The 26,547-nt window shown below is 41.8% G+C and overlaps 1 protein-coding gene across 2 annotated transcripts in view; it reads left to right on the plus strand.

Moving 5' to 3' along the window:
- Positions 1 to 26,547, plus strand: part of ELK3 (ETS transcription factor ELK3) — a 39,285-nt gene that overhangs the window by 7,714 nt on the left and 5,024 nt on the right. The window contains exons 2-5 of one of the 2 annotated variants that reach the window (XM_074870794.1): positions 9,755 to 9,963; positions 19,009 to 19,448; positions 19,672 to 19,803; positions 26,052 to 26,174. In XM_074870794.1, coding sequence (XP_074726895.1) covers positions 9,757 to 9,963; positions 19,009 to 19,448; positions 19,672 to 19,780 — 756 coding nt within the window. In that variant the 5' untranslated portion in view covers positions 9,755 to 9,756 and the 3' untranslated portion in view covers positions 19,781 to 19,803; positions 26,052 to 26,174. Of the gene's footprint in view, positions 1 to 9,754; positions 9,964 to 19,008; positions 19,804 to 26,051; positions 26,175 to 26,547 lie in introns of those variants that run through there. The other variant, XM_074870793.1, reaches the window with a different exon arrangement.

The raw sequence follows: 26,547 nt of genomic DNA on the forward strand, positions 1-26,547 counted from the left end.
CATGGGAATTAGTTTAAGTACACGGGACACAGACAGTACAGGAGAGTAACAACCAGATCTTCTGTTGGCTGAAATCTCATGTATTTTGGGATACATTCTGTTGGGTATTCCAATGATTAATGAATGATGTTAGGAGAAATGTGTAGGTGTGGCCTTCAGGTTCTTGTTGGTGTAGTTGACAAGTGAATAATGTCAGAAGATAAGAATCTTTTAATTGGGTTTCAGTTTAGCTTAGCCCATGATAAACATGCATATCAGAACTTTGATTAGCACTGAGAAAGGAGGAGAATAGCAGATTTTTGAGATTCTGACATGTAAGAGTTATTCTTAATTTAGGTTTCTATTATGAGACTATTGTGCACAGAAATAATAGCATTTAAAGTGAAAAATACGGACCTTGGCTAGTGCTGTGACTAGTTGCTTATTTTTTATGACTAAGGAACTTAGACCCTGGCTCAGGCTCCAAGAAATATTGCAATAGTGCTAACATTTCTGGGAAGAAACTGTCCAGGTAACATGTCTCTGTATGTATGCAGGTTACCATCTGCTGAATTGTGTTAACACCATTTTCAGTATACTGCTATGACTGACACCCCTTGCAACATGATAGTATACAGGTAGGCCTGTATATTACTTAATAGTTTAATGGCTCATTTTGCTAATTCAGCAAATTCTGAAAATTTGATGTGTATAGAAAGGTGAGCTCCGGCTGCCAGTGTAAGCTGTGATGATCTTGCTGTGCTTCAGGTTTCGCGGAAATTGCCAGCCACCTCAGTTTGCCTGAGCAGAACTCCCAGGACTACATTTCCTGTCCTTTTGGCCAGGTTCCTCTCTGCTCACAGTATTAAAAAGACCTGCTTGTTTATCAAAGTCAAGGAAAAATCGGGCGAGAGGGCAAGATTAGTTTAAAAATCTGAATATGAAATGTATTAAAAGCAATATTTGAGACAGTTGATAGTATTAATACACCATTTAAAATATTAGAGCCACTGGCATAAGTTACAAAGCATTTGGTCTGCCGTCACAAAATTGGAAATTTTAATACTTCAGTTTAAGAAGGGAGAACAGATAAGGAAAAAGCATTTACATTTGGGAGTAATCATTGCTTGGTATCTCAAGTAAACTTTCAGAACAGCCACTGTTCCTGGAGGCTGTACTTTCTGCCCTCTTTAGCTGGTTTTTTGCTTTCATGCATATTTTCTCTGCATTTATCAGAGGGACTATCAGAAATTTTATATAGGACAGTCAAATAATCATGATCTGTGTCCTACTGATGCCGACAAAAATGTAAGAGAAAGTCATACGGGAAAAATAAACATATAGGGCTGGCTTTGAAAGCAGAAGTCCCTCGGATTGCAGTGTAGCATATTGCCAGCATGCCACAGATGTGCACCACATGAGCAGACAGAAAGCAGTGTGAGGAGTCTGCATTCATTTTACATCTGTCCCAAGGTGAATGGTTGGAGCCATTATGGATTTATGTAGTTTTGTTTACAGCTAGCTTTAGAAATAGTTGAGCAGATTATTTTTTTTAAGCCTTTCTCAGGGAGGCGACTAGCCATATTCCCTCTTGCTAAGGGCTTTTACTCCAGTTGGATTAAAACTGTTTCTTGAACTGCATCCTTATGGAGAATCTGAAAACACTCATGTTTTAGAGGCGGTGTCATCACACCTCTGCTTGGCAGGCAACCAGTCCTTTGTTGTATTAATTTGGAAGTTGCAGAACTTTCTTCCTTTGGACATCTGTCTCTACCTTTCTTTGACTTAGTTAAAAAAATTAAAAACTGTGAACACTGTATAACCAAATGTACCTACTGGAAGCATTATTGGGCATGTGTGTGAGTGCTTTCTTTTTTGCAGTGGAATTTGATGTTATCCTATAATATTTTGCTAGATCTTGCTGCTGTCTCTTTTGTGTTGCTCTTAACCACAGGAGTCTGTTTATTTTTTTAAATGTGCTGGTCCAGAACAGTGGGTATTCTTGTTTGAGAAGGAGACCTTATAAATTATTACTGTAAATAATCTTTTAAATTAGAATATAAAGTTAAAAGAAGACTATTATGCAGGAGCAGCAGAGTAGACATACCTCATGTGACGTACAATGAAGTACATTGGCCAGCAAAACCCTCTGTGCTTTTTTGGCATAGCCTTAAACTAGTCTGGGTTTGTGTGGCAATATTACTGTAGTTTTGCTGCGAATCGGAACTTGTGTGCTGGGGTACTCTCTAACTTTTTCTAATGTTTCCACTGGGTGGTGCTGCAGGAATTCCTTTTTTTTTTCTTTTTTTTTTCTTTTTTTTTTTCACTTGAATCTGCATTTCCCAGAAAGACGCCTTTAAAATATAATAGGAGGAAGTCCTGATTTAGAAAGTTTTTGCAGTTTCAACACAATGGAAGAACTCTGAGGATGCTCTGGCAGGAAATGTCCTGGTTGCTGGATGTGGAAAAATTACCAGCATTCTGTATCATATGCAGTCAGTTCCATAAAGTGCCCTGGGCATGGATTGCACCATTAGTTTGATTTATTACCTTTAACAGAGAAAATTCTGCATCAAGTCAAAACAGGTATATTTACACACTTAGTTTCGAGCTTATTTTTTCAAGGCCAATTAAATTAGCAGTAAGATCTCCTTTGATGAGTATTTGAAAACTTTCTGAGTAAACAAATTGATATTTGTTTTTCCTTCTTTCTGGCAGAATCACTAACTTTTCACCAACCACATCCTATTTATCACCTCTGAAGCATCTCTGTTGAGAAATAAAGTGTGAGGACTGACTCAGACTTTTGCCTTGTTCTTTCAAATGTTTTTGAGCAAACATTTGGGCAGATTTGGCAGTTGCCTTTAATCTCTCATGATATACTCATTGTTATACAGATGAATTTTCAGTGGAAAATATTACAGCTGCCTGATTTTTTGATTATTCTAGAAAAGTTTCTTTTCTTGATCAGCACCCTTTTGCTTCTGTAAGCAAATGCAAACCCAAGTGTGCTTAAATTTTTAAGAGAAGCTAAAATGTAAAAGAGAAGAATCAGCCTAGAAGATTTCTAGGCTGTTCAACTTTCCATATGGACATTCACTTTAGAACTATGTTAAAAATGTATACAGCTGAAACAGCTAGAGACTGCCATATTCCATATTTTTCTCTAAATATAGTCTTTGATATTTGTCATTATGGAATGTAATTGTTCTGGTAATTTCGATCAAGTTTTTTTAAAACTCACATTTTATTTTTTAAATATTAATATACTTGAAAAATGAGTATGGTTTAGCAAAATCTCAATACCTAGTATTGAGAAATGGTGGTTAAAAAAGTGATGATAAAACAGTCACATTCTTTCACATGTTGTCACAGCAGTCATCTCAAGGGTTAAAATGAACCTGAGACACTTAGAAAAATAAAACCAGAGCTGCTATTACAAACTGGGACAGATGTAGGAGGCCAGGTTTCCTGTGGCCCATTTTCCAGTTTCCTGGCTGCAACCTGCAGAAATAGAGGAAGCCGAATGCTAACGTGAATGAGAAGCTAACAATGCCCCACGTCACGCTGCTCAGAGAAACGTGCTGTTGGCCAGAATTAGGATACAAAAGCAGTAAATGGACTTAGAAAAAATATACACGTTTTCCAGAGTAGTCGAAAAGGAAAAAAAAAAAGGCATCTGTTACAGCGAAATGCTGTGTGCTTGCAAAAGCACACACTTGCTTGTAAGGGAAATGTAAGTGGAGGTGTGTGCCTGCTGTGGTGGGGCATATGAAAAGGAGCCGAATCTTTTGCAGCTGCTTTGGCTACAGGAGGAATCAGCAGTTTCTTAATATGCTAAGGGAAATTAATTTCCCTGCCCTGACTCTGCCTCTTAATCCTTTTCATGTACATGTCTGATCACCATCTTTCTGTGATTACCTATAGTGCATAATGCTGGCTAACACCTTCTATGTCTTCCTGGTTTAATTGATCTCCAGCTGATTTTTTCAGCCTCTGGACTCCCCAGCCAGTCTGTCCCACTCACCTGTCCCTCCTCTGCCCCAAGTCCCACGACCTGCTTTATAGCTCAGAGTCCCAGATGTTCCTCTGCAGACTCTCTAAAGCAACAAGGGGCTGGTTTTGATCCTAATGCCCGGAGAGCTTCCTAGTTTTAGCCTTCAGAACTTGTTCATGTTGATTGATTGTCCAGGATCAGCAGTATATCTTTTATTTTAGAAAGGCTGTGGGGGAGCTAACATAGAGTGGGGAGAAAGAATCCAGGTAGGAACCTGGACTATGTGGGAAAATGGAAGATAAGAACACAGCTGTAACATAGTTGTATGGAAGCTAAGGACCTCTGCAGAGGTCCTGAATGCTACGGAGCTGGTTTCCAGCTTTCTGCCTTTTTCTTCTAGCTTTTCCTATGCAAGAGTCCTAGGAAACTTAATGCCCCAAAGAGTATCCTACTTATCTCACAGATCATGTCATAAATCTTTCTGATACTGAGCTTTTTATTTAGCTAGCCTTGTTTCTGAGTCTTCTGGTTTTCTACTGCCTGGATTTAAGATGGCTTGTTTATTTGTTTTATTTTGCCCAAGAGGTTAATGACTTTTTTTTTTTTTTACACCTTAATGCCAGTTTACTGACATTTTGTCATACGGACTTTTGTATATATTGTCTTGGTCAAAAAAATGCTAATGCAGCTCATCAGCACGTGTATTCATACATCTTAACCATTTCTAGTGTAACTTGCGTAATGTTTTCATAACGCTTGCTCATGCTGGTAGAAGTCAGTCTCCATACTCTTAAGGGGAGAGCCAGTGTTTGGCATTTGGGCCCCTCACCTAAGTGAGGAATTTGGGCACCTTCTTTACAGGAAAATAATCTCTTAGATGGGATGCTTTGTCCTGTGGATGTCTCTGTCCTTTTCTATTCTGTTTGGGGAGAGTTTACGCTGTTGACTTTGCTGCCGCTCGGAGTTTAGGAATTCCAATTAGTCCCTTAATTTGGTTGAAATGAATGGGGGCAGTATGATCAGCACGGATATTCTGAGTTGCCTTCTTCCCTCATTAGTCCAGAACTTAAAATTTGATGTGTGGAGATCATATTGTATCACACTGGTCATGCAGTTGGTAGGCTTTGTATGGGCGGGGTGCACATCTGAAAGAATGTAAATTGGTAATGCAGTGGGCTGTTACTGTGCTTACCTGTCACAGCTACCTGCGAAATGGACTTTCAGAAAACTTGGTCCTGAAATACCCTTTTGCTGTCTAACACAGCATTTCCAAGTATAATTCCTTCTAGGTGTGCCAGTGATTATTTGCATCAGCAGTAGTGGAACTGATCATGAAGTAAAATTACTAGGCTGTTTAGGTCAGATCAACCTATCAAATTTTGTTTCATGGGTTAGAAAATATCATTGACTGTCAAATGCATTGTATAAGTATTTTAGAAATGGTAAGATGGCAGAACCATATGTGTTAAAGTTAATGGATGAAAACATTAATTGACTCTTTTGTCTATATGAATTTTGATTAGGCTTTCCATGACAAGGAATATGTGTTTCTCACATAGGTTACCTGTCTCATTCTGTACCATAGATGGATGTCACTATCTAAATAAGCGATTTTTAAAAAATATTTTTTTTCTAATCTATGCAATTCAGTATGTGGTTCCATGTATTATTTATTGCCCAGCATTCAAATCCTGTGCTGAGCACAGAAGTAACAGGAATATTTATTATTACTACTTAATAAACAGTTGAATGAAATGTGAAATATATACTCTGTAGGAAGTGACCACATCCTAACACCAGTTTCTGTCAAATTAAGGCAAGACACCGAATTCCCTTTGAGTCAGTAAAAATTCAAAAGAATTAGAAAATACATAAATGAAATACAATGTTTTCTGAAGATATCCAACTCCTCCCAATCATAATTTATTCTTTTTAATACAGGTGACACATTTTTGGTTAAATTACGTGTCTTGTAATACATCTGTCATGATTCTTTTGCTCCACCACTCAAATGAGGCACAAGTTAAGGCTTAGTACACTGTATGGCCATGTTGTCCTCCCAAGAGGATAGTTAATACTTTGTGGAACCCCAAAGTAGTGCCTACAGAGAAAGGCAGGTTAATACTACTGTTGACCTGATTGGAAATGAAATATTGTGCATCAGTTAAAAAATCCTGTCACCACAGGATCTTAGATTTTTACTATTCCCCTGCAAATCCCATTTTAGAGAATGGAAATGAGATATAAAGATTAACACCAGTTTACTGAATTGAAGGTATTTAAGATTTTACATCACTGTGTATGTTGAGCACATAGCTTCTGTTAAAGGTAGTTACAGCTGTGAATATTCAGTGCAACTCAGACCTGAATACCTCAAGTTGGGTACTCAGAAGAAAAGGACCATACAATTAATGATCAGCTGAAAATGTGATTTGCATGATTTGCCTCATGTAGGAATCATATACATACAGTTGTTACACAAGCAATATGGGGAGCTTTATACAGGAACTCAGTGACAGATAGAGGGATGGAGTACAATGCAGCATTGTGCTGTTTTAATCTCATTTCTGTATGGACAGACTTAGGTCATATCCAGTAGAAGATTTATGCATGTACCAATTAAGCACATTGATGCTGAATTCTGAGGTGCACAGCTCCTTTATAAAGCCTGTTCAGAGCTGTGCACTTGGAGAGTTGATGGTAAAGCAAGCAGGGTGGGGAGGAGCTGCCTAAATCTAATCCCACTACACCCATCCACCCTGGATCCAGCACCTGAAGGGCCCCCCTGAGATTATGTGCGTATCTCAGCTGGTTGAAGAACTGATCACCAAGAACTGAGCCTCTTTGAAAAAGGTGACAGTCGCCTTTTATATAATAACCTGGTGGAAGTCACCTCTGCTTAGTCACCAGGACAGATCACGTGGAGTGGGTACTCCTGTGGGATGTTCTCACCCAGGCTTGCACTGTTCATGCATTTTACATTACGCCTATGACTGAGTCACCATGAGGCCCACAGTAGATAAAATGGAATCCAAAACTGTTTACATTTTACAAACGATAAGCATCAGAAAACAGGATCATAACGGAAAGTGTAGTGTAATGTTAGCTGTAGGTTACCCCGTGAGTGTTCTTGGGTGGAGATGAGTGAAGATGGAGGAAACTGCAGCAAGATGTGCTTCGCTGTGAGTTCAGTTCCACCTAAACTCTCTGAAGGGGCGTGACTGCTGATGATCTGTAGGAAGATGGAATTTAATGTCTGGATGAGAGAATTGCATCTCTGATTTGGCTAATGGCATGGTGGTGGAGTTGGTATTGGTGCTTCTGTCATTCTCCCATGTTTAATTTCCTCACCTGAAGTTCTACTGACAGGTCTTTGTAGCACGGTACACCTGTACACATTTTAATACAATTTTGAAGAAAGGTAGTTATAAGTTACTTCTAATTTTCCAGAGGAAAAAAAAGTTCTATTTGTGATTTCTTGTTTGGAAGAGTTTTATGATACAAATTGAAATTATGAAGAGTACTGCTTATAATAAGTGATGAACAGAAACTATGATTATTTTAAAGTAATATGGCTGTATATACCTACACATTTAGTGAAGGTGCAAAATTTATAAATATTAATTTAAAAGTATGTATATATGATGCTAGATTATCAGGGATACTGTATTAGCTATGATGTTATAGATAAATAATCCATTAAAGATGTTAAGACTTGCACAGATGGTGTAGTTTAAAGTTTTTTAAAGACTGTTAAGGTGACTCTGTAACTTTCAGGTATATTTAATTCTAGCTATACATTTTTTCTTGCCTTACACCATGTGGAAAAGGATTTATATAAAGTGATAAAAAATGCAATAAATCAAATGCAACAAATCAAATGCAAACCTTTGAAAGTGCCAAATCATCCATATAGGAGGTTCTGTTTCAAAGATACCTAACAGTCCTGGGAGCCTCTGCTGTCTCTTGAAGGTGCTGTGTAGTTACTGTGTTACACAGCTGGGTGTCAGGGATAGATATTTTTGTCCTTGTTATTCAGTCTGGATTCTCAGTTAATTAGCAAAATGAGGGGTAATAAAACCATCCATTAATTCTGTAAACACTTGTTTAGCCAGTGTACTGAGAAAATATTTGGACCAAAACAGAGCTCCAAATCCTGCTTTTCTGTAAAATTATTGACAACATTCTGTAGTATCTTAAACTTGCTTTTACACTAGTGAAGTTTATGCAACGTATTTTCCTTTATACTAGTGAAGTTTATGCAACGTGATTTCCGTAGTGTTGGGGCAGACTTGAAGAGGCAAATCTTCCCTCAGCCGCCTGTTGTCCTCTGCCATGTGGTAGATAGTTAGAAGTCTTGTGCCCTCTCGTGGTCAACGCACCCAGGGAAACGTCAGGCGGGAAGCCTGGCATATTCTGGCTGTGTAATCTGTTAGGGCACAAACAGTAATATATTAGGAAACAAACTGAGCAAGGAAGTTAAAAATCATGAGCTGCTTTAGATGAAGACAAAAATATCCGTTGTTACACGTACAAAGATGTCAGGTAATAATTAGCCCCATTAGCACCATAGTTAACCCAGTAATACTGTCATGTTTAAATCTGCATTAGTTAGATGTAACATGTCCAAATTAAAGTATGGGAAGAGGCCAAGAAAAAGATTATTTGATACAGTGTTAACATACTAAGGCTGGCAATGTTGTTGAAAGTGGGGGAAAAATCTCATTTTGTAGTTCTGTAGTTTAAAAGGTCAATTTTAGCGATATCTTCATTGCAATAATAAATTGTCTTCAGTGGTAACGCTCCCAGGTTTTAAGTTGTGTATATGTCTGCGCTGAGTTGGTTCTTAAGTTTGTCCTTCTGTTGCAGTGCCTGAAAAAAAGGTTTATTCAAGGGAGGGCTCAGTAGCACAGGCAGTTAGTAGAGAAAAAAATATTCAAACAACCTTCAGCAGAGAAAAAATATTCAAACAACCTTAGAAGTAAGACTCAGGCACTGTTAAAAATATTCCTAGTTCTCAGTCATACGTATGGTAATGAAAGGGAAGATTCCTGTTAGAGAAAGGTTCAGGGTAAACATCACTTACTTTACTGTACTTAAGCGTACTGAACTTTCAGCATTTCTGCAAAACACGTCTTTTGTGTTTTGACCTATTTGACCAATATCTTTTGACCTATTTGAATTGGCAAACAGAAGCAGCAAGAGCTATTTCAGGCCCTGGAAGAAACAAAATAGGCAAAGGCCATGTGACACTGGGGAAGACAGGTGTGTGTGGTGGGAGGGGGAGGTTTCTGGTCCTCTAACCAAAGGTGACTGCTCTGGTCTTCCCTTTTCCTCCCCTGTTCACAGTGATGTATCCGAACGAGTTATACTGAACTCTTCTCATGACAGTAAACAGCAGTTTTTCGTCTCACTTCAGTGGATAGTTACATCAAGTCCTTTTTTCTCCCCCTGTATGTTCCTTTGACGGGTGATTGCATACATTGAATTGAAGACACTAACCGGAGATGACCCTGTACCATGTGAACTATGTGGGCAATGCTTTTCTAAATACTCTGTTTTATGTGTCCCTTCAGAAAATAGCAGTGGAAAAAGTACTGAAAGGGGAGTGCAAGACCTGTAGGTCTTGTGGATGTTCAGTTGTAAGTGATACAGTAGCTTCCTTTGCTTAATTAGGTAGGATGATTCCTACACAGAGCTTATTACTGAAATGAGCATTGGGTGAAACACCTGCTCCCAAATGTTTTTCACACTGTTGCTCTCCTTTGTTCCCTGTAGGTATGGAGAGTGCAATCACACTGTGGCAGTTCCTTTTGCAGTTGCTGCTAGACCAGAAACATGAGCACCTGATTTGCTGGACGTCTAATGATGGCGAATTCAAGCTACTCAAGGCAGAAGAAGTGGCTAAGCTGTGGGGACTCAGAAAAAACAAAACTAATATGAATTATGACAAGCTGAGCCGAGCGCTCAGATACTATTATGACAAGGTAAATTTTGTTATTCTCATGCAGACTAAGAAAATAGAAACACTACCATTTAATATTTCACCTCTATATGGAAGCTATTCAAAAGTTCCTCTAACTAGTTTTTACAACAGACGACACTGTTGAAGGCAATCGCAGTGGAGGTAAGAGGGCAGCTAAAAGATGTCCAGGAAAATGATGCACATCCCATTTCCCAAGGAGGGGAGGTTTTCACCTAGGTTTACACTTAATGGTACTTTCATGTGTTTATGCATTTGGCTACCCAATATTTTCTGTAGCTTTTGACAACAATAAAATAACTGTGGATAACAGAGAACTGTTTCATTATTACAGCCTGCATAGGATCTTCTGGAATGCAGGGAGGTGGTAGAAAGCAGTGATACAGAGAGTGACAGCTTTACCAGCAGGTATCACGTGTGTCAGAACAAGGAAAAGTCAAACAGTTGACTCAACAGCATAGAGGGTGGGGTTGAGTTTTCACAGTTTTCATCGGACACATGGGAGCATAGATCCTGTTGGCCAGTGTTTTAGCTAGTCTTGCCTGAGCTTTCTGGTAAATCTTTTCTACAGTTGTATTTGGTCCTAATTTATTAGCTGGAAATACAGTGCTGAAGCACTTCTGCAGTTATGACAGTGCAGTATTACCTCAGCAGGATCTCACTGTAACTAGTCCTTTGTTAATGCTCGGTGTTTCTAAGAGTTTGGAATTTTTCCACTGTGTCATTTTAGGACAAAATCTGGGTTAGCTTCCACAGTAGTCTAGATTATATGTTGCTGTCATTTAATTAGCAGCAATATATATGAGAGAGCACTAATGTCATGTCTTACTGGATGAAAGTGCAGAATAAAAGTAGCAAACAGAGGGAAAAGCAGCTGATCAGATGGTGGGTGTCAGAGCAGGGGTATGTTTGGGTCTGTTTGTCAAGGTAGTAGTCTCATGCTGAGCTCATCTTAGCTGAAGACTGTATCTGCTGTAGAATGTTAAGTTCCCAAGTCAGAGTGTATTTATCTTCTGGGTATCTCAAGTCAAAATAGTGGAACATGTGCTTTGGTAGGTGTTTCTTCATCCAGTTTTTCTGGCCTTGCAAGACCTACTGAATCTTGCCCCTCCTTCACAGATACATCTGTTGAGGTTTGATAGAACTAATAAGACCTAAGGAGTCAGCACAATTTAGGCATAAACCTTTTAGCAGGCAAGCTGTGGTTCTTTGTGTGCTCTCAGAAGCTGGTTACAGGCTTAGGCTTAGTGCGGAGCTGTTGGCTGTTGAGAACTCCACCTTCAACCTCTTTATTTAAAACTGAAATCTGGAATAATAACATAATGAACATAGTAATCTGGAATTATTTAGATCACTCAGTTTGCTTCTGATTTTCAGACATCATGAGCATGCCCACAATCTAGGAGAGGTCAGCAGAGGTTACTGGTAGCTAGCACCTCTGAAAATAAAATTTCTGTGGTATAGTGGGAGTTCGTAAGATCACTGTCACTCCTGTGAAACTGTCCTTCACTTTGACATTTAGTCTTTGGTCTTATTCTTCAGCTTGAAGCAAGGTGGCAACAGTACAACAGAGAATGCAAAAATGCGAACAGGGAGTAAGCAGTGTATGTATTAGACTGCTATAACAGAAAGCTATTTGAAGAGAATCTCTCAGATGTGTCAAGATATTAGAAGGAAAAAATTGTAGAACACAAATAGGTGCTAAAATATCTTGCATATTCATCCTTCTCAATTTTAGACTCCAGCAAATTCAACAAGGAGTTTCCAAATTGTTTTTCCAGCCTTTTTTGGGTTAACAATATATTGGTTGTATTAATTAATATTAAATCTTTTCAGGATTAGTTCCCCCTAAATGGATATTTTTTATAATATGTCTAAATTAATAGGTTTTACTATTTCCTATATTCTTGAAGATTAAAGAGAAGGACTGTTACAGATTTTGTGTATTAAAAAGGAAGACTTCATAGCCATGCTTAGTGGTCTGTTCTCATGTTGATTTTCAGAAAAGGCAGTGCGATGAGATTATACAGTGAGTAATACCAGTGTTCAGCACAGTTATGCATGCTTGCTGCCTGCACAAGGCAGAGGAAACGAGTGAGCTCAGAGTACTGGTTGTCATGTATTATTTGTAGTGCACTAATTCTTGAAGGGCACGGTGGGGCTGGGTGCTATGCAGCCAGTCTAACACAGCAATCAAAGAACATGTTGACTGCACATTAACTGTGCATGATTTGATGATCAGACTTTCCATTACTCAAATTGGAATTTGGAAGGACTCCTGTAAGATTTTTGGTTTCAGATTTAGAGCTGTAAATTCTGCAATGAAATGTTTTTAGTATTTTGTCCACTAGAAGTCAGATTTTTCCACTTAACCTGTTTCAAAGGTGGCCTGACTGAGAAGGCACAAAAGGATTCAGAGAGGACAGTGCAGTGGCTGTTCCAAGCAGTTGGTGTGATGAATTCCCCTTTACTAAGTGCTAAAAAGGCTTCTGCTCAGCATGGGGAAGCTCGCCTCATTATATGACTCCAACCCCTCTGATTATAAACTTGACTGGGATCAATGGAGACAGAGTGCCTGCTGGTGAATGAACAGCATATCCAGGCAGAGCCCAGATACACAGGGGCTGAACAGACATTACTTAAATACAAAGGACAAGATATTTGTAGCACTCGTCCTTCGAGATCTCTCTGATCTCTTCAAATCAATGGAATATAATGGCTCCTTACTTGAGGCTCCCTTTCTTCTTTTAACCTTTTTTTTTTTTTTTAACCCTTGTACTGTTTTCAGTTGCCCCCCACCCCAGCAACACACACCCCTTTGTCATCTGTTTTGTCTCTGCTCATGCAGCATCTGCTAGAGGAGTGGCTGTACAGTTTCTTCACCAGGGCTCTGGCTGAGGTGATTGCTTGCTGTTCTTACAGCTGCTTTCTTGAACTGTGTGCTCTCTTCTGTCTGCAGTTTTATCTAGGTGTGGCACAAGGATTCTGGCCATTTTTCCAGGAGTTCTGGAGCCCAATGGAGGTTGTAGCTCCTAGATGGAGCTCCCTATGAATTGTGATCAGGGTTTGAACCTCAAACCAAAACCATGGCTATTGCTATTTAAATTGGAGTAAGTCCTTTAGCAGAAAACAGTGGGAGCTTCTCACCCGCTGTGGGGGTTTGGTGTGTTGTGTCCTGTTGGTTCCCAGGCAGTGGAGAAAGGCAGATTATTAGGAAAGTGCAGAGGGACAGGGGAACTTGCTGCAGGTTTTGAAGTATGAGAGATACTTGCTAGGATAGTGGATAATGAATCCTAGTAGGCTGGCAGGGAGTGCTTAGCTGTGGGTTCAGTCCTAAACACTTCCTCTGCCTTCAGTTCAGTCTATGCTCCATAGCACAGAAAGGGAAGAAGTTGAGGAGGGAAGGAAGGGCTCCTTAGCATTCTTCTTTCCCTTCTGCAGAACAAAAGAGGAAGGGCTGGTGAGGTGAAAGAGCCCCTCAGACTTTTGCACTCCTCTCCCCTGGACCATTCACCAATTTGTGGGATAAACCAAGAGCAGTGTAGACCTTGAGGTAGCCTTAAGGAGCCTTCTGAGATCCTTGTCCCCTCCCTTGCTGTTGGCAGTGATGGCTGTGTTGGCAGCTGGATGTGAAAGGGCAAATGCGATGCACGCTGAGCAAATGGGATAAACATTGTGCTGCAGGCTGGGGAGTGGCAGCAGGAAAGGCAAGAGGCAGAACTCTGGACAAGACTTCATTTGAGTTGGGGAATTATCAACAGGAACTTCTCTACCTATAACCCAACTGGTTTGGCAGTATGTGAGTTTGAGGCAAAGGGCAGTGATTTTTTAGAAATGATGGTGCATAGGATAGGCCTTCCTTTCTTGGGCTGCCCTCTGCTGCTACTGCATAACAGCTGTCACTAACTGAGCTACTGCTTCATGCTTTGTCTTTGAAATTATTCACTGTGGAGAAATAAAAACTGATCACTGGATAAATGGAGGTTTATGAGCTCTGCTATTTTGCTTGGGGGGCAACACCGGCTTGTTAAAATTCATCATCTGATTCATCTGAACTTAAAAGTAAATTAATTCCAGTGCTGGAGAAAAATAACACAATTAGGACAAGTTCCTTAGCCTGGCTTTGAAAGCAAGCATGATGTGCTCTTGAGGCTGATGGCTAGATTTATGTTAAATTCACATATAAAGCACCCCAGGAAATGTAGAATGCGGCATGTCTTGATTGTAATTTGCTACCATGATTCTGTTTGCTAAAGGTTTGTAGATAATCTGGAGACTTTCCATTTCCTGTTTCATTTGTACCTGAATTCCCCTCCTCCCTTTTTATTTAGTGCATTTCCCCTGTTGCCTCAACAGAGCAGCAGAACAGATGACAGATAGCACTGAGGAAAGGCACCCTGCACTCTCTCTACCTACAGCTTGAACAGCATGTCCATCATGTCACACACTTCTGCTGGTCAAAAATCTCTTGTAGTGCTTTCAGGCAAGGAAACCCTTCACATCTATTCCCACACAGAGCACTTTTTAGCTTGATGTATAGAACTAAAATACCTATACAAGTAAGATTAGTAGGTTTCTTTTTGTTGAAGTTGTGCAGTTACTGTGTTTTTCTGATAGCATAATGACAGATACCTTTTGGAAGTCTCTAGAGGTTTCAGGACTACTAAAGGTCCCCATGAATATTTCAAGATGACACCACAAAAGGAAGCTAGTGAGTTTTCCCCATGAGGTTTTTTTTTTTTGAGGGAAAGAGGGCGAATCCAGGAAATAACATGCAAGTAATAGAATGTAACAGTTGTGGAAGTCAAGCCCTCAGAAGTTAGGAAATGCAAGAATCACAGTTCCCTGGGTAACCTTAATGTTTGCACGAGTTATGCTTGCATCTTTAATTACACAGTCACATACTGTTGCAATGAGCAACTATTCAATATTTTTGCATCCTCTCTGAACAGTATGTGGCCCCAGGCTTTACTTGGTTAATGCTATTCCATCTGTCTTCTAAAGATGGAATAAATCATTTTAGTTTCTGTTAATGGCTGCCTGCTTGTTCAAATGGGTTGGCAGAATGATGTATGGTATATAAATAATACGGGCTTCTTTGTGCTTGTTGCAGTGTGGGGGACAGAGCTTTTCAGGTGCTCTTAGGATTCAGAGGTGCCCTCCCCTCCCATAACAGGTCTGACCCAGTATCCCGGTTACTAGTTCCTATTTTTAGTGCCCAAGTGTGAGTGGCAGGGTCCCAGTCTGGTCTTCCTGGCCCTGAGGCCCCTCATTAGTCTGAAATTCAACTTGGAACAGGGTACCATTTCCCAGCGCAGTCTCCCAAGTGTCTCCTGCAGCCAGCAGCAAACTTGCTAGCTAACAGGTTTGAGCCAAACCACTAAAATCCTTGTGTCACGCTGGTAGCATAGTTACACCTTAGCTCTAGATGGCTCAAACAGGGAGTAAGAGTCAGAGCTGATGAAGATAAAACACAAACACGTGATAGAAGAAATGAAGTCTGAGTTGCACCAATGCACAGGAAATCTTCTGGGAAGAAAGAAAAAAATGGAAAGAGACTCAGAGGTCATGTGCTGTTGAGATGGGCAAAAGCTCCTGTGTATTTCAGGAGGGCATGTGCATAGTTGAAACAAAAAAACCCCAGCCACATTATAGCCTGGTTTAAACTGCAGGGGGAACCAGGCCACTGAGCCTTTGGCATCTAGCTCAGCCAGCTGGTCTGTGGAGAAGGACAGGGGGAGAGACCCATCCCTCCAGCTGGTGGTTCAGAGCACCTGGGTAGGGCTGGTTTTGGAGATGCTCATAAGTGAGTGTCTCAAGTGATGTGGTGTGAATAAACCTGAGCTCCCTAACACAGCTGATGCACTAGATCAGACGTCGGGCAGTGCTGTACCCAGTTTGGATCAGCAGCTTTCAAAGCACTTTGCAATGGAGGGTGGTCATGTTTGCTGTATTCACTGTTTTACAGACTGGAGGCAGAGGAGGGGAACTGTAAAGTGTTCAAGTGAGGAACAGTCAAGAAGCCAACAGAAGAGGAATGTTCCCAGTTCCCTGCCCTCTTTCTAAATGTCAGAGTGCTGTCTCTTGATAAGATTTTTTTTTTCCAAGCTATTGGACTGGAGCCCTTGCTCCTGGCCCGGTTGTTCAGTTCTCCCCCCCAGCAGTTGCACTGGCCCAGCAGTTGCCTTACTGGCAGCGCAGCCCCGGAGCTCCCTGCAGCCCTGGCTGGCAGCCACTAGCACTCATCGTAAGCCTGCTCATGAGGGAATTTACCTAGAAAATTCAAACAACAACAAAAAAGGGCTAACTGTGTACATATACTTACTGTCCTGCTACCAAGCAAGTGGTCTAGTCTCCCTGCAAATGCAGTCCTTAATATAAGGAAGCCTTCTTTGCCCTTTCAACCTGAGGGTGGAAAACCCCTGCTTGTCATGATGCCTGTCACTGTCTTCTGTGGTTTGAACCATCATCCACAGCTCAGAATGATTCTGACAGATCACTGAGGTGGTGGTAAAAATAAGCTGATTTTTACCTTCACTTCAATTACTTGTCAAAAAAAATTTAGAAAAGTCAGTGACATTTCGGAGGCATTTAATTATTTGCATCCTTATTTTCTCTTACATGCTGATGGAGATATCCTCGGGCTTCACATTTAAGAGAAGCCTGCGAAGTGCTTGAGGGATCTGCACTTGAATCCTTTTCATCTCCAGCCATCGTTAAGTGGGCCTTTGTTGCAGGCTTATGGAGTCAGAGGAGCTGCACTGAGAGACCTTCTTAAAACATAACTATATTTAATAATAACAGAGGAAGTATAAACTCACCAGCCTGTTTGCTTGCTTTTTATAGCAATGTTCCCCTGTTTTAAGCTTGTACCAGTGTAAAAGTGCCACTCTTAAATACATTTGATCTTTTTCTGCTGGGAGTCACATTTTCCAAGTAGGAGCTCTGTTGCCAGCAGTTGATGTGACAATAAGTCAAAGCTGCCAGGAGCAGAGGGGAGGTATTATTTTAAATTAGAAAATATATATTAAAAAAAGAAAACAAAATCCATTTGGAGTATTTCTTTTCATATGTTGAATAGTTTGGAGATTTTGCATTTTTCAAGAAGAATGTAATACTGAGAGAGCAGAGAAAGTGCGTCCATCCAACATTTCGCCTAATTAGCACACACACACACAAAAAAAGTAGGCCAAGCCCAAAGCCATGGGAATTAAAGCTCATGCAGACTGAGATCCTGTGGGCTAACTATATGTCCTGAAATTTTGGAGGGCAAAAATAGGCATTGCAGGATCTGTGAGGTGGGTAGACGTGTGTACAGTTCGGCACGGAAGAGGGCAGTTTTGTGCCTTTAGTCTGAGCATGCTGAATTTAATGCCTCTCCCTGCTACAGATCCCTGTTATCAACTTGTGAAACAACTTTCTCCATTTGTGCCACAGCTCCTCACCTGTGAAGCAAAGCTATATCCCAGAGCTCTTTGTAGGATTAATTTTGTATTCAAGAAGGTGCCTGAATTAAATACCAGGACGTTCAGATAGATGAATTACAGGGTGCAGTAGCTCAGCTGAAAGAGGGAAGAGGTTCTGATACCCAGGTGCAGACTCTTCTTTCCCAAAATGAGCCTTGCTTTTGTGACAAAAAATGGTGTCATGCAGGCACTGCAAGCACCCAGCACTAGGTACTGTCCATATATAAATAGGGATGGTGTTTGTATTTTGTTTTCTTTCTTTTCTTTTTTAATTTTCAATCAATTTAAATAATGTTTCCTCTACTGCTCTCAGAATCTGTGGTAGAATGAAAAACAGATTTTTAGGAATGTTGTAAATATTTACATTCCCATATGTACAGCAAAGCAAATGTCTTGTTTGCAGGGTATCAGCTGGAGGTGCAGCAGACGTGCTGCACTAAAGGGAAGCTTCTTGGAAAGGTTTTTCAGAGGTGACTTAAAGACAAACTCTCCACCAGGGACTTCAAGAAGAGAGAAATAACTATGGAAATTTCAGGAAATATTGCTTCTTGCCTTCCATAGCACTTGGCTTAGGGTGGTAAATGTTCCAGTCCTTTCTGTAGGCCGGGCCAGCACCTGGTGCCGTACAGTGCATCTGTGGAGGAGCTCACATCGCGTCCTTGGGGATACCATGCATTATGTTAGAGCATGCAGCATACCCAGGTTTGCAGGAAGAGAGCTAGGACTGGAAATGGGACCTTCATGAAAGATTTCAGTTTCAAAGGGAGTCAGTTGTTTCCATAAAGGGGACACTTTCATTATGGCAAATATGAAGAAAAAAATAAATAGTTCTACAAACCTTTGAGAGGTTTGGGATTTTTTTCAAGAATTAATTTCTATTGCCAGTTTAGACTGATGGAAACCTTCTGCCTGCACCAGTGAGCATCCTGAGACTAATGCAAACCTGGAGATAGCACAGGCGATACAGCAGGACACAAGTACTTTTCCAACACATGCAAGTGATTGCGGACATAGTTCATGACTGTTGAAAGAAGGACAGTCACCGTCAGCCTAGGTCAATCCTTCTGCACATGGTCAGGACAAGAAGGTAAATGACTGGAGCAGGGAGGCCGAGGTGATTTTGTCCATTGGAGACATTCGAGGGTTTTTCATACTCTGGGTAGTTGGTGTCAGTTTTGGGAGGCATAAATGAAGGAGTTTGCCTTTGTTGTGAAACACAAATGGTGGCATGGCTTGAGTCTGCAAGGTGGCAAAACTGTTTTTACTGGAAAAAAAATATTCCTAACATACCTCAGAGGAAGCAGGAGGAAAACAGCCCACCAGCAGGTCTTTATCACCTGTTAATGGTGATTTTGTTAGGCACCATGAGTAGCTGGGGCGGGGGGGTAGGGAATGGTCTCCCTGGCTGAGCAGAGGTATGGGAATGAGCCAAAGATGAGCAGCATTAGAAGCCCCACGGAAATGACCTGCTCAGCTTGAGAAGGGAGTGGTGCCCCTCCCTACCCTTGTGAACCCCCTAATATTTGCTGGACTCAGTGCCTCTAAAATGCTGATCTTTCTAGCATCTGCTTTTGTATTTGCAGAACATCATCAAGAAAGTGATTGGACAAAAATTTGTGTACAAGTTTGTCTCCTTTCCTGAGATTTTAAAAATGGATCCACATGCTGTGGAAATCAGCAGAGAGAGCCTTTTGCTGCAGGACAGCGACTGTAAGATGCCTTCCGAGGGCAGGGATCAGCACAAGCACAGCTTGTCAGCACTGAAAAGCACAAGCCGTAATGAATACATCCACTCTGGCCTGTACTCCTCTTTCACTATCAATTCTCTGCAGAACCAGCCAGACCCTTACAAGCCAATCAAAACAGAAAAACTGGAGGAGAAGTCAGAAGGAAACACACCAGTCGAAGAAGTTCGGACTGTTATAAGATTTGTGACAAACAAAACAGACAAACAAGTTATGAGGCCCATGGTGTCCTTGCCTTCCACTTCTGAAACAGCAGCTGCCTCTGCTTTTCTCAGCTCGTCAGTATCAGCTAAAATATCTTCCCTAATGCTACCCAACAGTGCCAGTATTTCATCTCCATCGTCATCTTCCTCCAGGTCACCGTCTCTGTCTCCCACCTCACCCCTTCCTGCAGAACACAGGAGCCTCTTCCTTGAGTCCAGTTGCCACGACTCAGATTCCCTTGAGCCTCTGAACCTCTCCTCAGGCTCCAAGGCAAAATCTCCATCTCTTCCCCCAAAGGCTAAAAAACCCAAAGGCTTGGAAATTTCTGCCCCACCTATGGTTCTCTCCAGCACCGACATCGGTTCCATTGCTCTCAACAGCCCCGCGCTTCCTTCGGGATCCTTGACTCCTGCTTTCTTCACTGCACAGGTAAGACCTGACTGTCTCCTGTACTCTTGGTTCAGCCAGGTATTCCTTCTGTGTGGCCAAGAATGTTAGCTCTATGGGTCTGTCATCATCCAATGGAAAAAAGAAGCATATGGGGAAGAGGGAAACATTAGAGGTCTGAACAAAGGGTGGAAAGTAGGTTCCTCCTGGGGTTCCTACGTGAGCGTGGGAGAGGCCATCATGGTTCACAGACTACCTGGAAGGATGGTGAGATGGGCAGCTGATAGTTAACACGATTTAATCGCTTATCAGTTCAAACCAGCTTCCAGGTCTACAAAACAAGCAGGAAAAAGCCAACAAGAAAACCACAGGGGTTTTTAGGTCATGACTTGAGCATATGCATTGCGGGATGCTTGATTAGATATCTCTACTAGATGTTGTATCCATTCAAACAGTGTGACCTTTTAATTAGTTTTTGAATATGGAGCAAATTAAGTGGTTTCTAAGACAAGGCTCTTAAGCCAGTTTCAATTTCCAAAGTTTTACAGATCCACAGATACTTGCCAGAGCTGCCTTTCAGCACAGACCTACTGAATAACCAGTAGGTTATTTTGTTCTTTTTAAGCACATATTTGTGGTAATGTCAATGGCAGGTTCTCATTTTCAAGCAAGTCTATGAAAAAAAACCTAGCAGTTCAGAGGAGAAGAGGAAAATCTTATAGGTAATGACCTGGTGTGTTCAATGGTGAGTTTTGTCTTACACTACTACTGCAAAATTAGACAAAAAAATCCAAAGTAAAATCTAAGTAAAATTATCCCAATGGGGAACACCCCCTAACTTCCCCCCCCCACCCTGAAATAAAAGTTGATGCAAATACTACCATTGAAAGAAACCAACTGAACAGTAAATAAATAAATACAAAGCTGTGTGTTACAAGCTCTCATTTACTTCGGGCTGTCTAGGGGTCACATAATCGCCTTACCTCTTCCCTTTCGAAGAGGTTTTGCACAGATGATGCCTGCAGTGCAGCCAGGTGTTAGAGGTCTTCCAGCTGGCCGCGGGCAGCATTGTGTACCCGCACAGCACGAAGGCCTGGCAGAGGTGAGAGTGTCGGCAAGTGCTCTCGACCAGCGCAGCGCTTGCTGTTATTGAGGTTTTCAGCTGGCTACAGAGCAAGTTTGTGCAAAGCTATTGCAGTTCAGACACACCTGTAAGCTACTGAGATACAAACTTGTGTCGCAAAGAAAGAGGATTTTGTGGGCTGTTATCTGTGATATTTGACATCATAAAGCCTTCAAGTGAAGGTATGTTTGGCAGAAAGAACAGAAGTGTGGCAAACCAAAATTGAGGTGCATTGACCGACTCCTGTAACCTCTAACTGTGGTATAACCACTGTAAGTATTTTGCTTGTAGGGAGCAAATCTGACAAATGAATCATATCGAATGCCAACCAGACACAATGACACCATGAGTTATTACAAGCTTGCTTTAATTTACTGCTCTCGCAAGACTCAGTATGAACTGAGATTTCCTTCCTCATTTTGTAATTATTTCTTTGAAAAATAATTTTCTCATTCATCTATAAACTGGTGTACTTACTGCCCCTGAAAGACAAGGGAATTAGGTGGATGATTGTGGCCCTCCTTTAGCAGGATGGCTAGCTAAGGCTGTGATGACTGTTAGCCAACTTAATGCCATTACAAATCTTTTTTACAGGTTAACCTATCACTGAAGAGGCAGGTGGCACCCATGTAGAGTAGTTCCTGGGTCTGTTTATTTAAACTTTAGGCTATACAGCAACATAGTTTTTTCCCTCTCTTTTAGCCTTCTATTTCTAATGTGGATAAGAAGCACCCTGCATCCTAAATACTTGACCTAGTGAATATAAAAGAAAAACTATATAACAACTGTGGTCAGATAACTCTAATATCGCAATGCAAAATAACTAAAGCCATAATTTAGGCTGGAAATACACGGTCCATCCCATTATCCTAGGAAGAGCATGCATCATATCTCAGATGATCTCTGATTTATCAGATCCGAGTGGTAGACACCTGCTGCCATGGGGCAGGTGCAGAACAGGATGTCAGACACAAGTTCCTGCTCCAGGAGCGATGTAGGTTCGGTGAAGGTCCTGCTGCCTGAGAGGGTATTTCAGATAGCTTTCCATTGTACCTGCTGGTCATGAGGAATACCCTCAGATGGAGCCCTGCGAAAGGACACGTGATACGCACAACCAATTTCACAACAGAAGAATGGGTTTGAAGATGTCAGTGCATACAGTACCATAGTTTGCTAGAGAAATGTCAGCTTTCCATTTGGTTAGCTTCAAAGAGAGATATTTAGATTTTGCTCAGTACTTGCTTCTTTTACAGATTACTTATTATTGTTATTTTTGTTGGCTTTCCCTTGCTCCATATGGATGTATTATTTTGACTCACTCTCTTTCTTCAGGCCTCTACTTTAGCATTTGTAACATTTACAACATGTTGTTTCCTTATGGACAAAGTAGTGTGCCTGCAGCCAGCACATGCGTGATCTGTATTGTATCCACATACACCACCCAGGCTCTAGCACATGCCTAATGACCTGGGAAATAATGTACGTGTGACAGCACTTGTCCATTATCTGACAGCTAGAAGTGACAAGAAAGCTTGTACTTACACACATTCTTTGTCAGAGAAGTCAGGAGCCATGAGCATTGTTGCTTAACATAATCCTCTCTGTGCAATGAATTATTTCTATTTAAACTGTTCCTATGCTTAGATTATAATCATGTTTTTTAAGTAGGAACTTCCCACTGGGTTCCACATCTAATACCAGATGTACAGCTGCATGAGGGCAGAAAATGAAGTGACACATCAATTTCCACATGTAGTTTAAGGATAGCCTGTGCTGTGGTGTTGTTTACACTTATGTTTCCTCTGGTGGTTTTGATGCTTGGCTGATGGCAATACTGAGAGCAAGCCTGAGAGGCCCTGTGCTCTTTTTGCATTAAATATTAACAGATTTGGAGGCTTGCTTTGGCTGGCTCTTGGCTCTGGCAGAACTTGCAGACATTAGTGCTCTGATCATTGGAGGACATGGACTTTTGCTTAGCACTGTTGTTAGGCTTGTTAACATGCTTCCAGAGATGAATGGAGGACATCTCTGTTTCAACTGCATTTTCAGTTCTGAGTATCTGCAGCTTCTTAGAGAAAAAATAAAGAACTGAGGCATAGCGCATTGGGGCTCTTAGTACAGTTGGCACAATACTGTGTCCTTAGTCGAATATTGTTGGGTCTTGCTGCTTACATCTTTGGTTTTAAGGTTAGTAGGCTCTTCTGTAAGTAGATCTCGGAGTATTTATCCTGACCTAAATCGGTGTGTTCTCTGTCAGTCTTGTAAATCCCCATCAATAGCTGCCTGCCTGTGGAGTGGAGCATCAGCTTGTAATGCAGCACAGGACAGGTGCTTTCACTGGTACTGCTGTTTTCCTGCCACATGAAAGCACCGTGGTGCTGGCAAGAGGGCGTTTGTGAAGGAGCTGTTCACAAGTGCCTGCTTGTCAAGTATTTTTTCTTAGATATCTTGACAAGAGCTGTCACTTGCTGAGATCAAGACAGAAGTTTTCTCCTTGCCAGGCCTCCACCCACTCTTTGTCCCTTTTGTTGTCAGCCAAATATATGCAAACCCTAACCTCACTGGTACTTTGGTGACCACCATACCTGCTGTTTTACTGCATAAACACCTTTTGCTTTCCCAGCAATACTACGTTTATTACTCCTTGGGACATAACTGTGGTTTCTTCCACGGGGGTTTGGTGTTTCTGACCCACCTTCTTCAGCACAAGGGAAATGGCAGTGTCCTTTTCCTTTGCATTTCTCCATGAACCCTGCTTCTTTTGAGATTCCTTAGAGAAATCATCCCTTTCAAGAGCAGTCAACCTCTTTGTATTAAACAGCCTTTCAGACACCTTACGACAGAATCACTGGGAGGACCTTAATGTTTGCTGCGCCTTGTCTCTCCCATCTATTCTGCTGGTGTTAAACTAATTGTTTGACCCTGTTGTGAACTCCAGTGCAAGCACGTCAGAGCAGGTCTGTATTCCTGGGTGTTTGCACAGAGCCTCAAACACCACAGGTGATCCCTCAGGCACTGCTTTGCAAATAACATGTCCGTCATATTGGAAAATCCACATGACCTGTGGTACCTGCCTTTCTGAGCCTGCTCACTGCAGAGGCTGGTGACATGATGTGACAGCCCATGGTGTAAGCAGTTGTTAAGTGAGACCCCTGGTTGCAGTTGCCATATGTGGGAGTTTATATCTCTGGCCTGGTGGGAAGCTAGCAGGTACCAGAATGCATGACGTGCTGGTTACTAGGGGGAGATACACCTTATCTTCAATCTTCTAACTTTGCTTTACGTGTTTTAAACTCTGGACAAACTGCTGCCCCAGTTCAGCAGAGCACTGAGGCACTTGTCCCACACAGCAAAACAGGTACTTACTTGCTAAGTGTGCACTCAAATTTCACAGAATCACAGAATCATCAAGGTTGGAAAAGACCTTGAAGATCATCCAGTCCAACCATTAACCTAACACTGACCGTTCTCAACTACACCATATCCCTCAGCGCTATGTTGACCCTACTCTTAAACACGTCCAGGGATGGGGACTCCACCACTGCCCTGGGCAGCCCATTCCAACGCCTAACAACCCGTTCTGTAAAGAAATACTTCCTAATATCCAGTCTAAACCTTCCCTGGCACAACTCGAGGCCATTCCCTCTTGTTGTATCGCTTGTTACTTGGTTAAAGAGACTCATCCCCAGCTCTCTGCAACCTCCTTTCAGGTAGTTGTAGAGGGCGATGAGGTCTCCCCTCAGCCTCCTCTTCTCCACACTAAACAACCCCAGTTCCCTCAGCCGCTCCTCGTACGACATGTGCTCCAGACCCTGCACCAGCTTCGTTGCCCTTCTCTGGACATGCTCAAGTAATTCAATGTCCTTTTTGTAGTGAGGGGCCCAAAACTGAACACAGTCATCGAGGTGCAGCCTCACCAGTGCCGAGTACAGGGGTAAGATCACTTCCCTGTCCCTGCTGGCCACGCTATTTCTGATAGAAGCCAGGATACCATTGGCCTTCTTGGCCACCTGGGCACACTGCTGGCTCATGTTCAGCCAGCTGTCAATCAACACCCCCAGGTCCCTCTCTGACTGGCAGCTCTCCAGCCACTCCTCCCCAAGCCTGTAGCGCTGCTGGGGGTTGTTGTGGCCAAAGTGCAGAACCCAGCATTTGGCCTTATTGAAACTCATGCAGTTGGCCTTAGCCCATCGCTCCAGCCTGTCCAAAGCTCTCTGTAGAGCAATTAATTTCATTAAGCGCTTTGCTAAATAGGACTGATTTTGATAACTGGCATCAAGATTACCGGTGAGATTAACTCATTATGCCAAATACTTTGTTCAAAACTGTCACATCGCTTTCATGTTCTTTTTTGGAAAGATAAAGGTTACTCTGCATACAAAATAATTAATGTGATTCTTCCTTTGAATGGAGATTTGCATGTGCTTTAACTATACCTCCCCTCCAATTGTGCTTTGGAAATGCTAAGAGCATTTCCAGGAATCCTTGTGCACCACAGCACTGGAAGGAGCCACCTCCAAGTTGGAAAAAGCCTTGGATTCTTAATTCTTGCCATTTTGTTTCTTTTCAAACAATTAGCTGTGCTGTCCGCCGTGCCCCTGGGCATCCAACCCATACACTGGCCTCTCACTGCGTCAGCCTGCCAGTTTCTTGAAACTTCTTCCATTTTGAACAGTTGCCATCAGAGGAGTAAACTTCAAAGGTTGGCAGTGGCTCTTTGGCTCTACACGCAATTGCATTAATGCTTCAAAAGCTGCAGTCAGTTCAAGCAATTGCTGCCCTTCAAAAGGTAAAAAATTACTCTAAAGGAGATTAGGCTGTGTTTACAGACACTGGGGCACACATGGTATTTTATACAGTCGCATGAGCATGGTTCACATAAACAATCACTGTGCTTCTCCTTAAGCAAATTGCAATAGGAATGAAATCAATTTGCATCTGAAGGAATATTAAATGTGCAGGTATCCAGTAGTGACCACTGCAGAGACAGGATGCAGGGCTGGATGGGCAGTTGCTGCCAGCCAGTATACTCGGCATGTTGTATGTCTGAATTCACTGGGAGAAAGAGCCTATAGGTGAGGTGTAAGACTTAAGGGGTTGTGATTGTTGTATGGAGTTGTAACCCCTGACACATGCATCATGTGGTTTTTTTTTTTTTGTCTCGCAGACCCCAAATGGATTATTGCTGACTCCAAGCCCGCTGCTGTCTAGCATTCATTTCTGGAGCAGCCTCAGTCCTGTTGCTCCTCTGAGTCCTGCCAGGCTGCAGGGACCAAACACTCTGTTCCAGGTAGGTCTTTCCAATGCACAGGTTTCATTTCTGAAAGCGCATATGTGGAAGAGACATCAGGGGAGCATCTCCTCACACTGGTCTGGAGCTCTTCAAATAGTTTAAAAAATACAGGAGTTAACATGCACTTTTAAAGAGAGGCCTACTTACCTGTACCCTCTTTAAACCCTTGCCAGCACAGTCAGAACTACAGGGAAGTGTCTACTGCAGCAAGCACACATGTATTGTATGAAGGAAACAGAAATAAATGCTGGACCCCAGTAAGAGTAGGTAGCTGAGCTCTCAGAGCTTCAGGAACAGTGTGCAGACCAGTCAGGGACTAGCCAGGAGATGGTGGAACATGGACCCTGGGAAAACCAAGACTAGTTTGGAT

This window comes from Strix uralensis, chromosome 5 (assembly GCF_047716275.1).
Source record: "Strix uralensis isolate ZFMK-TIS-50842 chromosome 5, bStrUra1, whole genome shotgun sequence".
Lineage (NCBI taxonomy): Eukaryota > Metazoa > Chordata > Aves > Strigiformes > Strigidae > Strix > Strix uralensis.